This window comes from Pteronotus mesoamericanus, unplaced genomic scaffold (genome assembly GCF_021234165.1).
Source record: "Pteronotus mesoamericanus isolate MK-2021 breed Mesoamerican mustached bat unplaced genomic scaffold, CSHL_Meso_final scaffold_54, whole genome shotgun sequence".
Classification (NCBI taxonomy): Eukaryota; Metazoa; Chordata; class Mammalia; order Chiroptera; family Mormoopidae; genus Pteronotus; species Pteronotus mesoamericanus.
Window position 1 is genome coordinate 47362010 of NW_026555321.1, and position 23247 is coordinate 47385256.

At 38.5% G+C, this 23247-nt stretch overlaps 1 protein-coding gene across 5 annotated transcripts in view; it reads left to right on the top strand.

Annotated features, from left to right (window-relative positions):
• Nucleotides 1–23247, top strand: part of ATXN7 (ataxin 7) — a 134864-nt gene that overhangs the window by 66850 nt on the left and 44767 nt on the right. For 3 of the 5 annotated variants that reach the window (XM_054595909.1, XM_054595910.1, XM_054595911.1), the window contains one exon: nucleotides 17768–17872. In XM_054595909.1, coding sequence (XP_054451884.1) covers nucleotides 17768–17872 — 105 coding nt within the window. Of the gene's footprint in view, nucleotides 1–11514; nucleotides 11854–11914; nucleotides 11957–17767; nucleotides 17873–23247 lie in introns of those variants that run through there. The other 2 variants (XM_054595913.1, XM_054595912.1) reach the window with 2 other exon arrangements.

Genomic DNA, 23247 nt, shown 5'->3' on the forward strand with positions numbered 1-23247 from the left:
AGTCTACTATTTCATCTGGTAGAAACAGCTCTCTCTTGTAACATCAGTGACAAAACTGGCTGTGTAGGACTTACTGATTGGGCTCCATGTAGTGTGTGACAATTTTTTCAAATTTATTTTTTTATTTCTTTAAACAAGAAATTTTAAAGAATGATTTCAACTGACTTTAGAAACTAACCAACCAAATCCTCTCTTAAACTGGAACTCCACTATCAAAATCTGGACAGATGAAAATTATTGGGCATGCAAAAAGCTGATATCAGCTATATATTAGTCTCTTGATTGACTTAAACCAATCAAGAGACTGTTGTGTTTACCTTTGAAGTACTAAAAAATATATCCTGGAGACAATTTCAAAGGTGATGTCTAATTACAAGTTTTGTGATTTGTGATGCTGAGTACAGGATCCCAGTAATCTCCTGTTTGTCTTTCTTACATATGATTTTTTTGTAGGAAAGTAAGGGACTGCCTGTGATAAATTCTAAGTAAATATTTGTTGATAGATTAACCTCAGTTCTAATATAAGAAGAGATGCAAGTCTATCCTGAAATAAAGCTAGATTTTTCTTGGTGATTCCACTCAGCCCTTACTTTGTGCCTTTGACTGGTTGGTCAGTTTTCCAGTCTGTCCCTTTCCTTCCTGATTGAATATTCATGCTACAATAAAGAATGGAAACTATCATCTTCTAATGACCTTAATCTGATTTGCAATTGTTCAACAACTGAAACCCATTTAAAGAAAGGCGACAGGCCCCAGGATAAGAAATCTCAAGAGTGGAAATGTTCCCGCTCTCGTCTAGTGTAATTATTTTTGCTGTTCAGTTGCATAGGCAGGCTGCCAGAAGATAGGGGTACAGATTAACCAACTGCTTGCAGAGATATGACCATGTCATTACTGATAAGCACAGGCGTAAATAAGGCAGTATGTCGACTGTTTTTCTGTAACGAGGACAAGCAGAAAGATATTAAGTAAAATAGAATATACCAAAGGCTTAGTTGGGGGAGAAGTATAATTTCTGTTAGCTTTCTTTTATTAACACATAAAGTTCTTTTTCCCTGTTGTCTTAAGTGATTCCTGATATGCTGAAGGGGGGAGAAAGTATAGATTGTCATGTTAGTCTTTTAAAAATATAGATGAATGCTTTGTACCGCAATTGAGCATATATATAGATCCTACCTCACTGACTAAAATCATTTCCAATATAAATTGAAAGTTATTAGGCCAGTGTTGAATTTTAAGTAATATATATAAAATATGTTTTGTGCAGACAAGAGTCTTAAAGTAAACAATTTTCATAATGTAAGAAGTTGTTTCAATTCTGTGAGGAATCTCTGTTTTTCTTGTTTACTCTTCCCCAGAGGTGACACTGCTAGGACCCTTAGTAAATACTTATGAGAGAAAGGAATAAAGCTCTGACCAGTGACACATCATTGCATGCCCGTTAGGGACTAGGATTTAGAGTCAGCTAGATTTAACCTTTAACCCCAGCCCCACCTCTGCCAGTTCTGTGATATTGAGCCAGTTACTTAATCTTTCCATGCTCATTTCCTCATTTGTAAACTTGGACTAATAACAGTACCTATACCACAGGGTTGTTGTAAGGATTACATAACATAAATCATGTAAAGTACCTAGCACGTTGGCCCAGTAAGGTTTGTATAAATATTTGACAAGGTGGCTGTTGTTACTAAATTGTATTTTAAACATTTGCCTGACCTTTTACTTTTGAAGCACTCAAAAAACAAACAGCTGGGAAGAAACGGGTGTTTAACTTGAGGCATCACTCTGAACGGTAGTACACAGGGTGCTGTCTCCCAGCCACATCTGTGCCTGTTATGGTTGTGGTGAGCATTGAGTACCTCGTGCAGGTGTGTTGACCTTTTTCCCCTGGAAGGACAAGGAGTGAAACTGCAAAGTCTGAAGAAGTAAAACTGAGATAAGAGAATGCATGAAACTTTCTTGTGAAAGTATTGCCCATTAGGTCTTCCAGTTATTGAAACAAAAATGAACTAAAAGTCAAAACAAACTTGAAATGTTTTATTGTATTCTGGTGGTAATAAACTGCACCTAATTGGTTTAAACAGAAAAGGCCTTTGTAACATTGAGAGACTAGGAGTAGAATTAATTAACCAGCAGTCAACAGTCTTCTTCCCCCTGTTAGTGTTTCCTTACAAATCTATCCCTCCCCAAACCCAACTATAAAAAGCAGCTGTACATGTGAACTTCATGTATGAAGGAGAGCTGAATAGAAATGATTACAGAACTAAAAAAGGATGAATTCAGAGAAGTTGGTATGACCAAGACTAAAAAAGCAATTCTTACTTCAGGAACCTACTCTGACTTCTTATTCCCCATCGTTTTCCAGGTCTAAGCAAGTGCTGTCAACCAGGAGGCACTTAAGTATTTATGGAATGAGTGGAAAAATGAACAAATCTAATTGATTTTAGTTGTTTTCACAGGCATCATTGAGACCATTAAGTTTACATATGTGTATGAGTGCAACAGAATCTTTGTAGACAAAGGAAAGATTTATTTTTATTTTAACTCCTCTTTAAATAAAGCTGCGTTTGGGGGTAGCTTTGATTCACTTGAGTGTAAGCAATGAGTAGTTTCAGACATTTATGCGTGGTTCTCATTATTCTTGGAACTGTATTTTTATCCCTGGGTGATTTTGAATTATTGACACAGTATATATGCCTTGCCTATATTTTTTGTGTTTTTTTTATATGGAGGAAATAATGTTTTAGGACTTAATTTAAAAAGCATTTAATTTAAAAAGGGGAGAGTCTTCAAGGTGATAGCTTTCTTGATATCTTCTTGATAATCTCAGAGGCACTTAGATTTCAAATGTCCTCGTATATGTTCCTCAATCTCAGACCTGGCATTCTTCCAGTATTCCTTCTCAAGAGACCAGTACCACCTATCCATACTGTTCTGCAGGATGGGAAACTTGGCATCACTCTCTGCACCACCCTTGTATCCAGGCCATTACCAAGTTATATCAACAGTTCCTTCTGAATATCACTGAATTTTTTCTTTGCCATCTCATGGCCATCTCATGTCTTTCATGAGGTAGTCCAGGCTACCTCATGTCTTTTCACCTGTACTATTGCAAACAGCAGCTGTATGCCCTCACTTCTGCTTTTGAATCATGAATCTCTTCCCATCTCTACACTGCGGTCTGAGCAATGTTGAAAATACTAATAAGCTGATATTATTCTCCATTAAAATACTTCTAGAAAGCATTTCCAAATGGCAGAGTAAGGACCTCCAAAAATCTTCTCCGTAAAAGCATTTAGAACACTGGCAAAAATTGTCAAAATTAACTTTCAGAATTCTGAAAATTAAAGGCTTGCAGGATCTGTTGAGCATTTATATAAGAAAAATGGCCGAATCTCTGTAAATACAGCAAACTCCCTATTTGAATTGTCCCTACCCCTCCCAGTTCCACCGTAACTTTTAAAAACCAACAGCCTCACAACTGTAGTAGCTGCAAAAAAGTAAAAGCAACCTACAAGCCACCAGAGGGGACAGAATGGTTTTGGAGCTCCCCTCAAAGCCCTATTCCTAGAGAACTGTCACTGTTTGAACTATCTGGTAGCTCCCTAAAAAGCCCCACCCCCCGAATTTGTCTTTGAGCTGGCTCAGAGCTCTGGTCCCCATCCCTCAGGTGTTAGGTTAAAAAAAATTAGCAGCAATTGAACATCCAAGTTGTCTGAGGCAGTGATACCAGTTGCAGGTAATGAAGCGAACCAAAAACAAAGTAGGAAACACTGGGGTAAGAGGTGTCAAGTGGAGGTTTTAAAGAGTTCCAACATATTCCTGAGACTCAAGAAAACCACACACATACACAACGCTGTGCACATGCCCAGAAATGACCTGAAAAGGGCTTTAATTGTTCACCTCTGGCTGGTCTTGAGTCTCTATGCATGCAGAAGGTGAAGGCTAAAGAAGAGTTATAAAGTACTTGCTAGAGCATTGGAAGCATTCTGCAACATTAACAGAGAGCACCTCAGCAAAGGCTGGGAGACTTACTGGTTCAAGATGTTGAAAATCCCTGTGCGATAATAGCTTACCAAGGAGAGACCTGGCATAACCAAACATGACGAAGAACCACAGGCTTTACATAATTACCAAGTAAATAACTAAACAAACAAAAGGGATATGTGGATCCTTTTGCACATTATATTGTCCACAGTTGGCACATTGTCCAGCTTTCAACAAAAAAATTATAAGATAGGCAGAGAAACAACAAGTATGGCCCATATGCGGAGGGGGAAAGCATGAGATGGAGCCATGTCCAAACAAATTTTTTATATACTGTTGAAATTAAGTTGGCTTTACTCAGCCTGCACCATTTAAAAGTCAAGATACAAATTATAATCCCCAGGACAACTACTAAGAAAATAATTTAGGGGAAAAAATGTAAAAGAAAAAAGGGTGAATTAAAAAGTATACCAGAATATATTAGTTTAACACTAAATGAGACAGTAATAGAGGAACAAAAAACATGAAAAGAAAACGAGCAAAATTGCAGACATATTTCTACTGTGTCAGTAATTAATATTAAGGTATAGATAGACTAAACACTAATCAAGCATATAGAATGAATTAAGAAGATTATGATCCAAAAATATGCTGTCAACAAGAGACATACTTCAGAATTAAAGTCAGAATCATGTTAAAAGTTAATGGAAAAGATACACTATGCAGACAGTCATCAAAAGAGAGCTAAACTGGCCACACAAGTATCAGACAAAATAGACTTTTTGAAAAAAATTGTCATTAGAGATAAAAGAGGACATTTTTAAATCATGAATGAGTCTACCAGGAAGAAGTAAAAATTATGAAGATACATGCACCTAACCTAATGATAGAACTTTAAAATACATGAAGAATAAAACTGATACTGGAAGGAGAAAAAGACAGTTCCACAAAAATAGCAGGAGACTTCAATAACAGATACAAAAGCCAGGCAGATAATGCAGATAATCAAGAAGAATGTAGAATAACTGAACATCATAAACCAGCTAGATCTAATCAACAATAGCAGAATACACATTCTCAAGTAAACATGAAATATTTTCCAGGATAATTACTGTTAGGCCACAATAAAATAAGCCTGAATAAATGTAAAAGGACTGAAATTATACAAGTACAAAGTTCATTCTTTAACCACAGTGGAGTAAACATAGAAATTAACAAGAGGATATTTGGAAAATGCAAAAACAAGTGGAAATTGAACAACATACTCCTAAACAAGCATTGGGTCAAAAAAGAAACCACAAAGAAATTAGAGAATACTTTGAAATTAATGAAAATGAAACATAACATACTAAAACTTACATACTAAAGCAGTACTTGAAGGAAAAATTATTGCTGTTAACTATATTAAAGTAAGAATGATCTTAGAGTGATCTTCTGCCTTTAGAAACTAGAAGGAGTAAATAAAATACAAAGCAAGCAGAAGGAAGAAAAAAAAACCAGTAGAAATAGATGAGCTAGAGAATAGACAGAGGAAATCAATGACACCAAAAGTTAGTACTTTGAAAAGATGAGAATACTTGGATTTTGATAAAATTGGCAAACCTCTAGCTGGATTTTACCATATTACTTACACTACTAAAGTCAGGAATTAACTAAGTGACACTAGTCCCACCAACTTTACAGAAGTATTAATAGAAACGGTTATAATAGAAATACTATGAACAATTGTATGCCAACATATTGGATAACCTAGATGAAGTGGACAAATTCCTAGAAAGACACTGCCAAACTAGCAAAACTGATAGAAAATTAGGAAATCTGACTAGACTTAGTAGAAGAATTTGAATTCACAACTTTAAAACTTCCCATGAAGAAAAACTCAGGCCCAGATGGCTTCACTGGTGAATTTTACTAAATATATAAAGTATTATCACCCTTCCTGCATAAACTTTTCTAAAACATAGAAAAGGAGGGAACACTTCTCAACTTATTCTATGAGGCCAGGACCCTGACATGAAAACTAAGGACATCGCAAGAACTGAAAAAATAGACTAATACAGTCGATATATATTATGCAATATACACTTCTTATGTTCTACAATATATAATATACATTTGAGCAAATATGCTCAATATTCATTTGGTAGATGGATAGATTTGGGAAAGTCTGAATTACTACGATAGGAATAATTTCTCCAATATTGGTAACATAAGTTTTAGCCTAAATTGTATGATGTACTATTTTCAGCACTTCTCAAACATAGAAGTCACTTGGGAATCTTGTTGAAGAGGAGATTCTTCTATGGTAGGTCTGGTTTGGGGCCTGAAATTAAGTAATTCTAACCAGGTTCTTGGTGATACAGAGGCTGTTAGTCCATGACCATACTTCAGGCAGCAAGGTTTAATATTCAGGATTAACGTAGAGTTACATGTACCTTCTTTTTCATTGTGACCGTTAAGATAGAAGCGCTGAAATGCATTTCTTCTCTGACTTGTGGAATCTGAACCACTCAAGACACTTACTAAACTTTCATTATCTGTCAGAAGTCCTGAACCATCTGGTGCATGTTTTCGGTAAGATATTTAGAGACTTTACAAATATGAGCTAATTATATCTTATAACATCCCCTTAAGGTACTTAAAAAGATCCAGATCTCTAGTTTGCTACATTCGTCACAGCCACATGGCTCTGTTGAATAATACTCAACTATAACATAAAGCAAATAACATGCGTAACATGTGCCAACTAAAGGCTAGCCATTTATTTTCAGTTTTCATGTGTTCATTACAAGTATATAGGACAATTTTCACCTTGTATAGAGACTGAATATTTGTGTCCTCCCTTCTCACCCAAATTCATGTGTTGAAACCTACTCCCAAATGTGACACTTTTTGGAGATGAGGCCTTTAGGATGAGGGTGGAGCCCTCAGGAATGGAATTAGTGCCCTTATAAAAAAGGCTCCAGTGAGCTCCGTCGCCTAACCCACCCAGCCTGTGGTATTTTGTTATAGCAGCCCAAATAAACTAAGGTACTTTTGTGCCCTGTGATCTTGCTAAACTGATAAATCCTAGAACGTTTTTTATAGATGTCTTGTGATTTTTACATGGACTATCGGGTCACCTCAAAATAGGGACAGTTTTCCTCCTCTGTAATCTGTATGCCTTTTATTTCCTTTTCTTGCCTTATTGCTCTGGGTAGAACATAAGTGGAACAGCAGTGGTGAGAGTGGAAAATTTTGCCTCATTCTTAGGTGAAAAACATGCAGTCTTTCTCCTTTAAGTATGTTGTTTAGGCTTTCTGTTAATGTTCTTTATCAATTGAAGGAAGTCCCTTCTATTTCTACTTACCTGGTGTTTGTTTTTAATCATGAATACTTTTTTTGCACCAATTAATACAGTAATAACATTTTTCTTCTTTAACCTGTTAGCATCATGGATTACATTGTTTGGATATGGATTATTTGAAGTCTGTTGTTTAGTTTCCAGGTGTTTGGAAATGTTCTTATCTTTCTGTTACTGATTTCTAATTTGATTCTGTTGAGGTCAGAGAACATATTTGGTATGGTTTCAGTTCTTTGAAATTTCTCAAGGTTTGTTTTATGGTCCAGGATATGGTCTTTAAAAGGCTAACTATTTAAAAACATAAAGATAGGCCAGTAGGCAGTGCCATTCCATAGTTAATGCTGTTCTTAGTTGCATGAGAGTTGTGGATTTTCTGGCAGAAGTGCTGTTTTCTGTATTGACTACCTTTTGAACAAAAAAAGGAATAATTCTCTTAACTGTCAGGAGATTATAACCATAACAATAATAATGATAATAAAATTGACACTACTCTTTATTGAACCCTTACATACATTCTGCTTACGGTGTAAGCATTTTACATGAATTAGGTCATTGAATCCAACAGTGTTTTCACCATCGTTTTCACCATTTTATAAATGCAGAAACTGAATGTCTAGAAGTTAAATATTTTGCTTGAGATTAGAATACTAGTAAAGTGGGAAACTGCCTTATGGTCCACATTTTACCATAGGCTCCAAGCTTAGCTGAGTTGTAGTGATGCAGATAAAATTCAGAAAGGAGTTTGGCAGGCACTTGGAGATTTAAGATGCATGACGTGTTATACTTGGTTTCTGACTTGAAAAGTCAGAATCTGCTGAGAGTATTTTGAGAACACATGAGACAGCCTGTTATGTATACTGCCATGTTGGTCACCTTTGTAGCCCTACCTGCCTTCCCTAACCCAGGTTTCCTATGATTTCGATATTTGCCACCTCTGTTCTATCCCAGGTGCTACATCTCAATTTTAGTACAAGCAGTGACAACAGTAGCACTTGTGATTTTTACCTATGGAAATTTACTATGAGGTTGGCTACTTATATTTAGTGATTAATAAATATTAGAACTGCTTTCTTCTAACTTTTTAGTCCACTGGTGTTAGATTAGTTGCTTTTTCACTTGAAACATCTCATTTTTCTTAATCCAGTTTTTACTACTTTAGTTCATACTGTGCCCCAAACCACATACATTTTAGCAGGTGGTTAATTATCCTTTTTTCTCCTTGGTTTGTTTCATCATTTAATATCTTATAGTCAAAGAAAATCCATTTCCCTTTAATTATTGGAGCAGAGGATATGAACTTGGTTGAAGTGTTGTGTGGAGGGTGGAAATAAAGTTCTATTTCATCTTTTCTGAGTTGAGATGTTAAAGCTCATTAACAGCAATTTAAAACTTTTTTTTTTAATATCATTGCTATTACTTTCACTACCCAGAATTGAAAGTTACCATTTGAAATAAAGCCCCGTTAACATGCAGACCAGCCTTCCAAGTCCATCAGGTTACTTCAGAGTGTTTCAGACACCAATGGGGCTGAAAGTCCTAGTATCTAAGGAAGGCTTTGAGTAGAAGTGAGAGAAGACAGTCCAGAAGTACTCAGAAGCCTGCTGTTCAATAGGATATGATGGTTGGCTTTAATTAAGTAAGGTAGAAGAGTAGAGATTTCTTGGGATAAGTAGTGGCACTGAGCAGTCGAGAGGCTCATGTAGTGAGTTGTGAAGAACTATAAAGGAGCAGCCTACCTTCAAATCTCAGCTCCTTCATGTCATGGTTCTATAACTGAAAGCAGGTCATCTTCTTGTGTCTCACTTGCTTTATCTATAAAGGGGGGGAAGCAGCCATGAGAGACATTTAGCCCTTTACCTGGAACGTAGGAAGTACTCAGTAATTGCAGACTGTTACTGTTTTTGTTATATGTATTAATGGTTCTCAGGGTTTTTGTTGTGATTTTTTCTCAATGATAATATATCTTTACCTAGAATAGTGTCTAAGCATACTAGGCCCTTAATACATGAATGAATGATGTGTATAAAGTACTTGCCATGATACCTGATACATAGTAAGTACTTAATACATAATGTTATAGGATGTGGTGGCTGTAAGCCAGTAGAGATAGAAGCAGTGGCCAGTGTAACCCTCTGACAGTAAAAGTAGACATAATTATAATAGGTAAGACAGACCTACCATGGGTTCTGTGCCCAATATAGTTCTAAGACCTTTATGTATAGTAATGCGCTTCCTTCTCATAACTACCTACTAAGGTAGCTACTATTATCATTTCCATTTTATAAATGAGGATATTGACACAGAGGAACTTGCCCAAGGTCACACTGCTAATAAATGATGGCATTGGGATTTGACCTCAGGAAGTCTGATCCAGAAGCCTTTCTCAAATTCTTTTATTAAGAACCCACTATGTTCTTATGCACACATGGCCTCTGCCCTCATGGAGCTTATATCTCATTGAGGGAGAAAGCCAAAATCAATAATAAATAACTATGAGAGAGGGAGAGTATTGTTTGGAGAAAGAGGGTCTTACTGTAAATTGTGTTGTCAAGGGAAGGTCTGTCTTTTTTTTTTTCTTTAACCATCCAAGCAGTTTTGATTCATTAATATTCATAAATACAGCAGCTTCATTACAATTTCAGTTTTCCTCTTCAGTTTGAATGTGGAATATTAGGAGAGTCTTTTGCACGTGAAGGTACAGAAATCAGAGATCACCCCGTACTGCTTCCTACATTTACCTGCTAGAAGTAAAAATTAGTTATGTGGAAATGATTATCATACATATTTTCTCTCTCCCTTTTAATGTAACAAGAGTGACAGACTTAAAATTTCAGTCAGCAAACAAACCCAAGATAGTTGTTGGCCACTTTCATTGCCAGATACAGCACAGAGGACATTGCGAATTGGGATGTCATCAAAGAGGAGGTGGTGGAGGCTTATTTCCTTTATTGCCCTCTTTTTTTTTTTTTTTTTTTTTTTTTTAAGATTTTATTTACTTATTTTTAGACAGGGGAAGGGAGGGAGAAAGAGAAGGAAACATCAATGTGTGGTTGCATCTCACACATCCCCTGCTGGGGACCTGGCCCACAATCCAGGCATGTGCCCTATACTGGGAATTGAACTGGTGACCCTTTGGTTCATAGAGTGGTGCTCAATCCACTAAGCCACACCAGCTAGGGCTATTACCCTCTTTTAAATTTAGGTTTTCTAAAGTAACGCCTAAAGGCATAATATGTACACAGTCCACAGCACCAAAATCAGACATCTCCCTAAAGAGTGTCTTTCTGATGGAAAGTAAGCTGAGGCCTGGAGCCATCCAGGCAAAGCATTCAGTACAGAGGGGACAGAATTAGCAAAAGCCTAGAGGTGGGAAAGTGACTGACACACTGGCATAATTGTCAAGGAGACTGAAATTCAGGAGTGGAAAGTATGCAGAGAGAGGTGCATCTTGAGTTTGCAGAGGTCAGGCAGGACCTCCTGAGCATTGGTGTCATCTGACTACATTGGAGAACCATTAAGGGGTTTAATCACACCAGGTGACATTTATGATTTTAAAAACATCATGGTGCAAGGGCTGAGGAAATTGGACTAGGTGGAAGAGTTGGGCTAGGTCCAAGGGAACACAGCCACTGTTTAGATGAAAGACCAGATAGGACAATGATGGGGAAGATAATAAAAAAAAATGGCTCACATTTACAAAGTACTTTCCACTGTTCGAAGCACTTCACATGTATTCATTGGTCTTCCCAGCAACCTGTTAGGGAGGTACTTTTACCTTACCCATTGATAGATTAAGTAAGTGAGGTTAAAGGCCAGTAAGTGGTAGGGCTGGGATTTGAACACAGCCAGTCTAGAACTAGGCTCTGTTGACTTAGCAAACTAAGTTCTTCCATCTGTGACTCACACCACCCATGTGTCCACATTAGCTGCTGTGAGGAAGGAAGAAACTGCAGACTCACCTTTGGCTTTCTTACTCTCCTTTACCACCCCCCGCCCCCCCCTCCATCCAGGATCTCTTGAGCTCTTTGCTTTGCAGGATCCTTCAGAGCATGTCTTCAGTCTGGCTTTCCCCATCTTCATCACACTTCAGTGTCATTCCAGTCTGCATCAGCCCTTCGGGGTCACCCTCCCCTTCTTACCTAAGTGGAGCCATACTCATGCCAGAGTGACTTTTTATATCATATAGCTTCCTTACTTAAAATGGTGGGTTTTCCTTGGCTTGCAGGATTGAACTGAAACTCTGAAGCATGGGCCTGACACTCTGTAGGGAGAGCACTAGCAGCCCTCTTCTGCTGCTCCACTCCCTTTCATGTCTGTTTGCTTTCATTGCTTACAGGGAGGAGTGTGTGATCAGCAATAGGAGAAAGGAACTACTTGCAAGTTAAACTCACATTGTCAGTACAGCGGGGTGTGTCCAAAAGGTATCCAGCCATGTAATATGAAAAATAGAGACATGTATTGAAGAAGATACAAGATAGAAGAAACATTGTACAGAGGACAATGACACCTCAGTTCCCTTCAAAGTAGGTACCTTCGTACCTCACATAGTTCTTCCAGTCTCCATCAGCTGCCTCATCATATTTTCCTGAATCTCATTGACGGTCTGAAATCTCTTCGCTTTCAAAGGTGATTTTAGTTTTGGGAAAAGTTGCAGGCACCAAATCTGGGTTGTAGGCGGGGCTGAGTCACCTGGGTGATTTGATGTTTCACCAAAAAACTCTACATGAGATGTGATGCGTGAATGGGCTCATTGTTGTGATGAAGCTGCCAATCACCAGTTGCCCATAGCTGTGGCCTTCTGAATCATCTGAGTAGTTTCCATAAGGGAATGTTTAAGCTTAATGCAAAATTCGATGCAAATTCATTGCTCTACTAGCTCAGTCATTTTGAATACGACAGCCACACAGTATGCATGTTTCCCCAGCAGCATCTACTGCCCCCACTGACTAGTACAGTGAAATCATCATTGTTCACACATGCATATTCCAGTCCACTCTCCTTGGCTGCCACGTTACATTGATGGCACTCAAACCATTTTTGTTATATTAACAATAGCTGGACTTTTTCTGGACAGACCTTGTATATCTCCTATGAGTTTAATTGCAGCAGACATATTAGTGTTTGTATTTTTTGTGGTTTTGGTTTTTTGCTCACATTTAGTGAGTGTTTACTACAAACTCAGCACTGAGTGCTCTTCATGGATTAGTTTATTTAATCCTCACAATAATGTGAAATACAGATCCTGCTAACTATATTTTATAGATGAGGAGAATGAAGTTCAAAGAGGTTAAGTAATTTAACCGTGTTCACATACATTGTAAGAGGAAGGATAGGGGCTTCAATTCACATAGTCTGACTCCAGAATTGCCCCGTGTTACCACATTGCTCACACACTAGCACAAGAGAATTGGCCAATGTACATATTTGAGAATAAAACCCTGCAATGTGAAATTTTACCTGAAACTGCCTCCTTAGAATGGGATCCTGTGTTCAGGGAAACATTCTCATTCTTGAACTTTTGTTTCACTGAGTGGCATATCCATTTCTAGTGGGTGACTGACTATATGTCATTAAATAACATAAAGGCACAATTATAACCTTGACTGTTGATGGCACCACAGGGACTTAATTGAATACTTCAGTTATTATCCATAATTGGCTCTGAGCAGTCTGAGACTGTCTTGATACTGGAGCAGGTTGGCTCACATTAGAAAGATTAGAGGAGCCAGAGTTGCTAGAGGCCTTATTTGTAGACTCGGGGAGTAAGTGGTCCAAGCCCCACCTTGGAGCCAGCAGAGGTCTTCAAGAAGAGAAATAGCATTTGGCAACAGTAGAGGAGGCTGAAGACAGAAGAAACTGGCCCCGTGAGATCTGTCCTGGGTATGGAGTTTATGTGGAAGTCACCAGGCCCTGACGTCAGGGCACTAGCAGTGAAAGTGGCTTGAAGGAGACAGATTCTGGTGGCGCTTTGGGGAGAATGTTGGGGATTACCTGGCCATGTGAGCCCAGTAGATCTGGGTTCAAATCTTGACTCTGCCACTAAATAGCTTGTCAGATCTCAATGTGTGTTTACTTTAGTTTCCTCAGCAATACAGTGAGGGTGCATGACTGCCCCCCTCCCCCGCAATCTTACCGGTTATGGTGGGGAAATTGAGCTGTTCCTAGGAGGTTCTATGGCTTTGTATGAATTAATTCTCTTAATCTGTCTGCCCTGTGAAGTGCCCGGTGAATTAGGTACTGTGATCTTCACCATTTGACAAATGAAGAGACTGAAAATGTCGAAGAGGTTGCAGAACTTGTCCAAGGTCACATTGTGTTCAGGATAATAGAGAGTGGCCTATACTGTTAGCCACTTTGCTTGAAATACCTGTGACACAGAGTAACTAATTGAGGAGGGGAAAGGAACAACCCTTTGAAGAAATGACAGCTGAGCCAGAGACCGGGTGTGTGAGAATGCATCAAGCACCTTGTGAAGAGTACAGGGGCAGAACCTAGCTCCAAAAGAGATTTATGGGTCTAAGAAGATAATGGAGAGGTCAGTGTGCCTGGAGCAGAGTGAGCGAACTAAGGAGAGAGAAGCAGGGAATAAGTGAACAGAGAGGCAGAGGGAGATAGACAAACATCTGGCGGGACCTTGGTATGGGAAAGGCTGGGATTTTACTCCGAGAGAAAGAAGCCACTGGAGAAATTTAAGAGGCATGATTTGTTAGAGAACTTCAAAGAATCACTCTGTCAGCTATGTGGAAGGGATTGTAGGCTACCTGGGTGACTTCTTCCATAGTCCATTGGAAAGGTGTTGATCACAGGCTGTTCAGTGGTGGCTTAGATAATGGAGAGAAGTGGACAGAGGTTTTGCAGTAGAGATGACCAGACCTTCTGGTCGCCTGGATATGATAAGGGAAAGAGAAGTCATACATGACATACGGGTTTTTAGGTTGAACAGTTGAGGTGATGAATAGTATTATTTACTGAAAGTGGGAAGGGTTTGGGAGGGTGGGGTGCAAGGCAGGGTGGAAAGTGAAGTTCCCTGTGAGATGTATAGAAGACATACAGATGGCAGTGTTTAGGAGGCAATTGGATATGTGAGTCTAGACAGAGCTTGGGAAGCCATCTGGGATAGAGACAGAAATGTGAGAGTCATTGGCATGTACACAAGTTTGGGAGCATGGTAGAAGGGTGACAACCCAGAGTATTGCAAATGTGAGATGCTTTACTACAACACTCAAGTTTTGTCAATGGACACAATCCTCAAAATAGACATAGCAACACCAAACAACTGAATATATTTGCTCCTGTTCAGTGTCTAATTTCAGGAAGAGGGCCTTCATTCTGCATGTGATTGTGGGGGTTCTGCATGTATCCATGTGCTTAAACCCAATTCTTCCTAATATGCAGGCCTGGGGTTTACAAAGTACATGATGGCCTAGATGTGGGTGCTGAGCCACTTGCTGATTGGAGGGGTGGGGTGATCTCAATCCTGAGGAAGATTTAGGGCTTACACACAATAAAGCCTATTCTTTTAAATTAGTACAGAGACCATGGGGTCAAGTACAATTTTAAAACTTTTTATTATTTTGAAGTATATAATGGTTTAAGTTGTATATTTAAAGTGTATTATGTAAGGTTTTTTTTAACTTAGTAGGAACTTGTTTTTATCAATTCTATTTTGTTTTCAGTAGTAAATCAAGCATTTTACCCTCCTTGCATTTGAGCAAGATCCATGTTAATTTATAGATGGGCTGATTATGAATTTATGCTTTAAAAATACTCAGAAACATACACTGTATCTCACCAAAATTATTTCATTTTCTCTGTTGCCACAACATTCCACACTCTCTTGCTGTTGCTAAGGCCTCTGGAATGTCCCAGTGCAGAAAAAGTATATAGAACTATTTTTTTTCTTCCTGAAGACATCTTATTTTAATCATTTTATATCTTCTAGCTTACTTCCAAATAGGGATATCTGAAAGTAAAGAATTTAGAAAGCTAAAACTAAATTTGCTTTAGATTTTTTTAACCAGAGCTCAATTTCATAGGGTAGCATGGACGAGACATAAGTACCTCATGTTCCTTTCCCCAGGGATTTTGTGTGTGTGCGCATGTGTGCACACATACAGGCTTTTTAGGGAGATGTGGTGTGATAGTCAGAGATTAAGAACTGAGCTCACAGGTAGTGCAAACCCGAGAATGCATCCTGTTTGTACTTTCTTGCTGGGTGATATTAGACAGGTTCACATGTCCATCAGTAAAATTAGGATTATATTCGAGGATAAAACATAAAAAGTGCTTAGCACAGGGCCTGGCTAAGTAGTCTCTCAGTAAATGCTACCGTTGTACTGTTTTACAATTATGGTTATCGTTATTACTGTCATCAGTTGCAAATGACCTGAAGTTATGAGGAAGTTGAGCTTTTTACGGAAGCGTAGATTCCTTGTCCTTTACAGAATGACTCCTACCCTCTTAGTTTTATTTGTGTTTCTGAGTCTAACAAAAGGACCAAAGGAATCAGAGCAAAACATAACAATTTTCTACATAATCATTATTGTGGCCAGTTGAATTCCTATGACCTGAAAGGCTTGGTTCAGTTTTTCATTTTTATAAAAATTGCCTTTTTTCTAAATGAGTAGTGGTATTTGGCAAAGGGATATATTTTAAACAGCATTGTTTGACATTGAGTACTGTGGTAAACTACACAAACTAGCATATCACAGAGGCCTAGATCTACACTGAGATTACATGGTTTAATACTGTTTTAACTACTATTTATTAATAAAACTAAGTTATTATTATTAATGAGACTGGTGATTTGATATTTATAGACATTTCAGTTGTTCCATTTTTGTAAGTCAGATTTTCCTTCTTAATTGTCCTGTATCAGAGGCATTTAGCACAGGGGTATATGGAACTTAAGGTAAACTACTTTGAATTTTTATTTTTAAAAATAAACTGTCATGTCAAGAAACTATAGCCATGGAAAATGTTGACCATTGCATGGGCATGCTTTCAAAGAAAATAACACATTGCTTGACTCTTATTTTTTATTAAATTATTAGTCTTAGTCACAGAAGCAACAGTCTGCTACACTTATGTTGTCTAATCAGTTCCTGCAGCCAAAGGTGTCAGCCCTGGCATTTCAAATTATTGGGGTTGGAATCTGGAATGAATTTCTAGAAATCATATTCCTTTACTCTTCAAGGGACCAAAAACCAAGCCATTGAAGTGAATGCTGCCACTGCATACCAGAATCATGTTGGTTGCTGGTATATTTCAGATTGATAGCTGTGCAATTCAGGGTGGTAGAAAGTGGTCAAGAAAATCTGAGCTATAGCCACATGGAGGTATTAGATCAGTAATTTTATTTTAGAGATTATCATATTACATCACCTTGGGACATTTGCTTTTTCCTTTAATATCAAGATCACCCAAGCTGGAGAAAGTGTGAAACTAAGTCTTAACTGAAAGAAAACAGATGCTGATCAGTTTTGTAGATCTTTTTGCCCCCTTTGTACTTGGTCTACTAAAATATTTGCCTAATTAAAATGTGCTAACTATCCATTCATTGCACATATTCTAAATAGTGCATATAGTATAAAATAGTTGTTTAAAATCATCAATTTTGAAATATTTAAAAGATTTAGATTCCGGATCTGAACTGTTAGCCCTGTTCCCTATATTGTTGTTAATTAAGTTACTTTCATTTTTCATGTATATGAAGATAATTGAGTTTCACATGTCTTAAGTTTAAACTTCTTACTGTAAAAAAAAAATCCAACTTATATCTTACCTTCTAGTAACTGCATTTAGATTAACATATTGTATGAAATGCCATGTTTGTACTGACGTTCCGTCTTTCTAGTGGCATCAAGTATGTAATCAAAAGGACTAGAGGTTATTGCAACCTTAAAAAAGTATAAAAATAATTTTCTTTGTATTGCATGCCGATGAAACCAGCAATTTTACTCTTTAGTGAAATCTCTGCTTCCTTTCTTAACTGTTTGTAGAGCTCAGAGACCAGATGGCTGGAATAGAATGCATTGTTAAACAGATAAAACCAATAGATGGTACAGCTTTGTGAATTGTTAAGCATTTTATACAGTCGCAAATTTTTCCCCGTAACCATTGGTAGAGTTCATCTAAAATTGCTTTATTGTACAATGTATTAATTATTTGCATTTCAACATATTTGTCAGTTTTATCTCATACTAATGATTTTGGGTGCTTTTTATTTTAATACTTTGTTGCAGTGCTTTTGTATTCCTGATTTGATTTCTCTCTTAATAGTCATGGTATGCCACATCAGTTACTTTTAAACTGGAGTAACATTTTTCCTGGTGCACTTTATCTTAAGACAGCTTCTTTAGAAAGTATGGTCACCCAAAATGGTTTCATATTGATCAGAACCAGGTGAGTGAGTGATGCTTCCTTTCTTTGTTGCAGACATGCCAATATTTGGTCTCTGTCCAGCCCACGATGATTTCTACTTGGTGGTGTGTAATGATTGTAATCAGGTCGTCAAACCGCAGGCATTTCAATCACATTATGGTAAGTGCTTAATCATTTAAAAGTCATTATTAGAGGATAGAAGGTAATGCAGGATTAAACGGGAGGCCAGGGACAGCCCAGGTAGGATATGGTATCCCTTCCCCTGTCAGGAAGTAGGCTTTTCAGTTCATTGAATGGGTTAACGCCTGTTAGATGTTGGATATTTTCTGAATTTTATTGAAAGTGATGTGCATTTTCCAATTTTTATGGATATTAGGGAAAATGTATTTTATAAAATCTCTTTTGAAATACTGCATCAGTATAGTAAAAGGTTTGTTTCCTTATAGATCCTGAGGTTGGTTGGGAATTTAGTGTCAGGTAAAGTACAATACACACACAATATGGAGACACGGCTTTTTTTTTTTTTTTTTTTTTTTTTAAGGAAATGTAATTTTGAAACTTCCAAGTTTAGTAGTTCTAAATCTATTTTGATAGCATGTTCTCATTTGTGAGTGTGTTACAGCTATGACATCTTCCCTATCAAAATTGCACATGTACTTAAAATGATACATTGTGACTTCAGGGATTTCATGAATCTGAGCCACCCCTGGGCTTCAGTCTCCTGAAGTTTCATCTCAGTAGATCTTCAGTCTCATCTAGGTGTTTAGTCATGGAAGTATGCAAATGAGTTCTCCTGTATTACCATAATGCTCCTAACATGTTTATAATAACATTCTGATCATGTGGCTTAGTTTTATACACAGTTTGGTTCAATAAAAACTCAGAAGTATTTTAATACACACCTTGTATTATGATTCCTACCTCCATGGAGTTTAAAATCTAGCTGGAAAAATAGGCAAACCTAACTAGAAACATTTTAAAAGTAACTGCAAGTTGTTCCCTCATTTTCCTCATTACCACTACGCAAGATTGAGACAGAGAATAGTGGTGGGGTCCTTCTGTACACAGTGTTTAGGTAAAGCCCCTGAGGAGATGACCCTGGTGACCTGAGCCCTAAGTGATGAGAAGGGAGCCACCCTTGTGACCATCTCAAGTCAGAGCATTCAATATAGAAGCAAGAGCTGGTGCACAGACCTGACGAAGGCCAGTGTGGCTGGAGGGTACTTAGTAAAAGGAACTAGAAACCAGAGAAGTCTGGCCTTGTAGGCAGGGACCCTGATCATGCAAAGCCTTCTAGGCCAGAGTAAGAAGAAGCTTATGGGCTATTACAGAATTTATGTAAGGGAGTGACACAGGCCCATCTCACTTATACACTGTGGAAGAAGAGTAGAAGCAGGGAGAGTAGTCAGAGGCAGGAGATGATGATAATAGAATAAGGCTTAGGTAGGGCAGTGGAGCTGCGAGGACAGCATAGCTTTAAGATATATTGTAAAGCTAGAACCTGCAGAGCTTGCTGTCAGGACAGCAGTTGTTTTAAGAGTCATTCCCTGATCTACATCCCACCATTTTTCCCAAGGAATCTTTTACGTAATCATAAGAAGGTTCTTTGAGGTTCTGCTTCTGAATGAGGTCCTGGGGTAGGTACAGAGAGTACAAAGACAAAGAAGATATTGTCAATTGCTATGAATTTTGGAATTAGGATTTTGAAATTAGAGAAGACTGGACTTAAATATAAACTTTTAAGAACCATAGGTTAGTTCTTTGCTTTCAGCAAGTTTTCCAACGTCAGTTTTCTTTGTTATAATGTGGGAATGGTAATAGCAACCTTATAGGTTTCTGGTGAGTATTAAATGAAACAACATGGATAAAATTCCTTATACAATGCCTGACACACAATAGGTATGAGAGAGAGAGATAAAAATACAGTTGTTATGTGGATACAGGAAAGTACATGTCTAAAGTCATAGAACAGTCCACGGTCTTAAGAATAAAGAGGAGCACAGATCGCTTCTTGTTGAGTAATTCAGAGAAGGCTTCTTAAGAGTCTTCACAGTAGGCTATCCTGAAGAGTAGAATGCATTCTTTTTCCCATGTGCATTTTCCCCTTCGTTTTTAGATATATAATACTTGTGCATTGTGCAAAATGTGGGAAATACTTTTATAAAATCACCTATATTGCCCTAAAGTGGGAAGTATTTTGATGGGGACAGATAGGGCTGCCTCATACAGCCACATGGTTTGTGCACTTAATAGCCATATTTGGTGGCCGCTGGTTGGAAGCTGGGGTGACATGAGCAAGTGCAGAAGCAGAAAATTCCAGGCTGTCTAGAATGTACTGCGTGAGTCTCCATCGGCAGGAGCTGATGTACCCATGTGTGCAAGAGCTATCTGCAAAAGGAGGCTGGGACTAGCTCAGAGAGCCTCAGTGCTCATGAGACACTTCTGGCCTTGATGTGTCAGTGGGACCTTTTACAGGTTTTTTAGCGCCAGAGTGATGTGACTTAGTGGTCCGTGGGGATTGATTGGAAGAGTGCACTGGGAGTGAAGGGGGAAAGAAGGAGTGAAAACTGCAGTTCAGGTCAAGGTTTGCTTAAAGGTATAGGCCTCTTCCAGGACTTCCTTAGACAGAAAGGGGACTTCTTGGTCTTGTCTTCCACAGACATTCACACAGTTATTGCAGCACATTTTATAGAGATGATTTTCTTTATCTTCCTCTGTCTCTCTTAAAACATCAAGGTATAGTCGGGGAGTGGGGGTTAGCGTCTTAAAATCCTTTTTCTACTCTTTTTCTCTACCAGTAACTAATACACACAGTGTATTCTAATAAGATGCTTGTCAAATGACAAAGGAATTGTGGTAACTTCAAATATGTAAATGAGAAGATATAAATTCGAGATTCACACATTGAAATGCCTTCTGTGGCTACTCAGAACTTGTGATTGATAAAGCCACTGAGTGGGTCACTTCGATCCTTCTAGTGGCAAAGGAAATATTAATGTTGTAAGAGAGAGGAGAGTCCTTGGCAGAAAGATGATGGCCAAGTGCAGGATTCAGCTGGGAAATATAGAAGGAGTTCCATCCTTGAGGAAGAAGCCAAGGAGAGGGCTGATGGAATAAACAGAAGGTTTTGGAGATGGATAGGTCTGAGGGGTTGGGGACAACGTGTGGAGTAGAGGGAGGCATCATGTGGCTCTCGAGTGGTTTGAGAGTGACACTTTACTCACCTGAAGGAGAGGTGGACATGCTCCCCAGAACCAAGAACCATTCCCGAGGCTGCCAGTGGTCTCTTCTGTCTTTGGGGACAGGGGTTATAACAGTAAAAAAGTAGTTTGGGAACACATTATTTTTTTTGTTGTAGTTGCATTCTTACTCATTTGCTCTCCAAAGTTAACACCAAGAAAAGGTTTTCAAATTCAGAAATCTTCCTGAGCAGTCTGTTTTTACTGTATTAAGAAGAACCCATTTTACTTTCTAATCTTTGATGAAATTGGTCAGAATGTGTGGGCATTTTTCTCTGAATTCATGTATTGCTAATATTCATCCTTGACTTTTATGAAGAAATGAACAGTTGCTATAAAATCCAACAGGCAGCTACTTCAAAACCACTGCTGCTAGCACAAGGAAGGAAGCTACCATGGCCACAAGGCTGGTGAACCAGTTTATGTTGGTGGTAACATTCTGAATTGGTGAGCAGCTTACTTAGCCAGAGAAGGAGGCTGTGAACTTTTTGCTAGCTAAGCTCCCTTTTTGGGAATTAACAGTTAACCAGGATTTCAATGTAAACAATGGTTGGTAGTACCTAGAGTCATTTTGGCATTTCCAGTTTCATATAGTCTGATTGCTTTTATAGTATAGATTGCTTTCTTTCTTGGAAACTGCATAGTTATACCATGCTTTCCTGGTGGTGTTTTAATATTTTGAAATAGTCCAGCGCACCTCATATTTCTCTTAAAGTTACTCAGTATTTTTAAAGAGCAAAATGTTACTTACTGCTAATTGTAGATTTAAAAATACATTAATCTGTCTTCCAACCAATATGAAGGCATAGGTAGATACTCTTCGCTTCCTTGCACAACCAAAAGAAGGGTGACAACCAATTTAAAAACAAAAGAACAACCAGAACTGCCAGGAAATCAAACTCTATGGAAGTCCAGCAAACAAGGAGTTGAAGAAGAAACATTGATCCAGACTGGTAGGAGGGGCAGAGACAGGAACAGGGTGATGAGGATGCACAACAAGGCAGCGGCTGGCCAACTGGGTGGACAAGACGGTGGCTGGCCAACCAGGATACCCCACATTCACACGCGGACAACCCGGGGGAACAACTGGGGAGTGAGTCAGACTGTGCAGCCAGGGTTCCAGTGTGGGAAACTAGCCTTAAAACCTCTGGCTTAAAAACCTGTGGAGGTTGTAGCAGCAGAAGAAACTCCTGGTCTCACAGGAGAGTCCATTGGAGGGGCCCACAGGATCCTACAACATACACAAGCCCACCCATCCAGGAATCAGCACCTGAAAGGCACAATCTGCTGGTGGGAAGCAAAGGACCTGCCTGAAAGCAGGGCAAGAGCCAAGCAAGCAGTATTGTTCCCTCTCTGACACCCACATACTGAGCCACATTGCAGCAATGTGAATTGCTCTGCCCTGGTGAATACCTAAGGCTCCACCCCTTACAGGTGCACTGAGACAAAGAAATATGAATCAAATGAAAGAACAGAGCAAAAGTCTAGGGAAAAAACTAAGCAATGAGGAGGTAGTCAACATATCAGATACAGAGTTCAAAACACTGGTAATCAGGATGCTCATAGAAATGATTGAGTATGGCTGCAAAATAAAGGAAGAAGTGAAGGATATACAAAGTGAAGTAAAGAAAAATATACAGGTAACCAACAGTGAAGGGAAGGAAACTGGGACTCAGGTCAACAGTTTGGAACAAAAGGAAAAAATAAACATTCAGACAGAACAGAATGAAAAAGCAAGAATCCAAAAAAATGAGGAGAGACTTAGGAACCTCTGGGACAACTTTAAACGTTCCAATATCTGAATCATAGGGGTGCCAGAAGGAGAAGAGGAAGAGCAAGAAATTGAAAACTTACTTGAACAAATAATGAAGGAGGACTTCCCTAAATTTGCAAAGGAACTAGACATGCAAGTCTAGGAAGCTCACAGAGTCCCAAAGAAGTTGGATCCACGGAGAAATACACCAAGCCACATCATAATTAAATTACCCAAGATTAAAGATAAGGAGAGCACTGGCTTTTGGCTCAGTGGATTGAGTGCCAGCCTGCGAACTGAAGAATCACTGATTCAGTTCCCAGGCAGGGCACTTGGCTGGGGAGTGTGAGAGGCAACTGCACATTGACGTTTCTCTCCCTTTCTTCTACCCTTCTCCTCTTTCTAAAAATAAATAAATCTAAAAAATAAATAAAGATAAGGAGAGAATCTTAAAAGCAGCAAGGGGAAAGGAGAGAGTTACCTACAAAGGAGTTCTCAAAAGACTATCAGCCAATTTCTCAAAAGAAACTTTACCGGCAAAA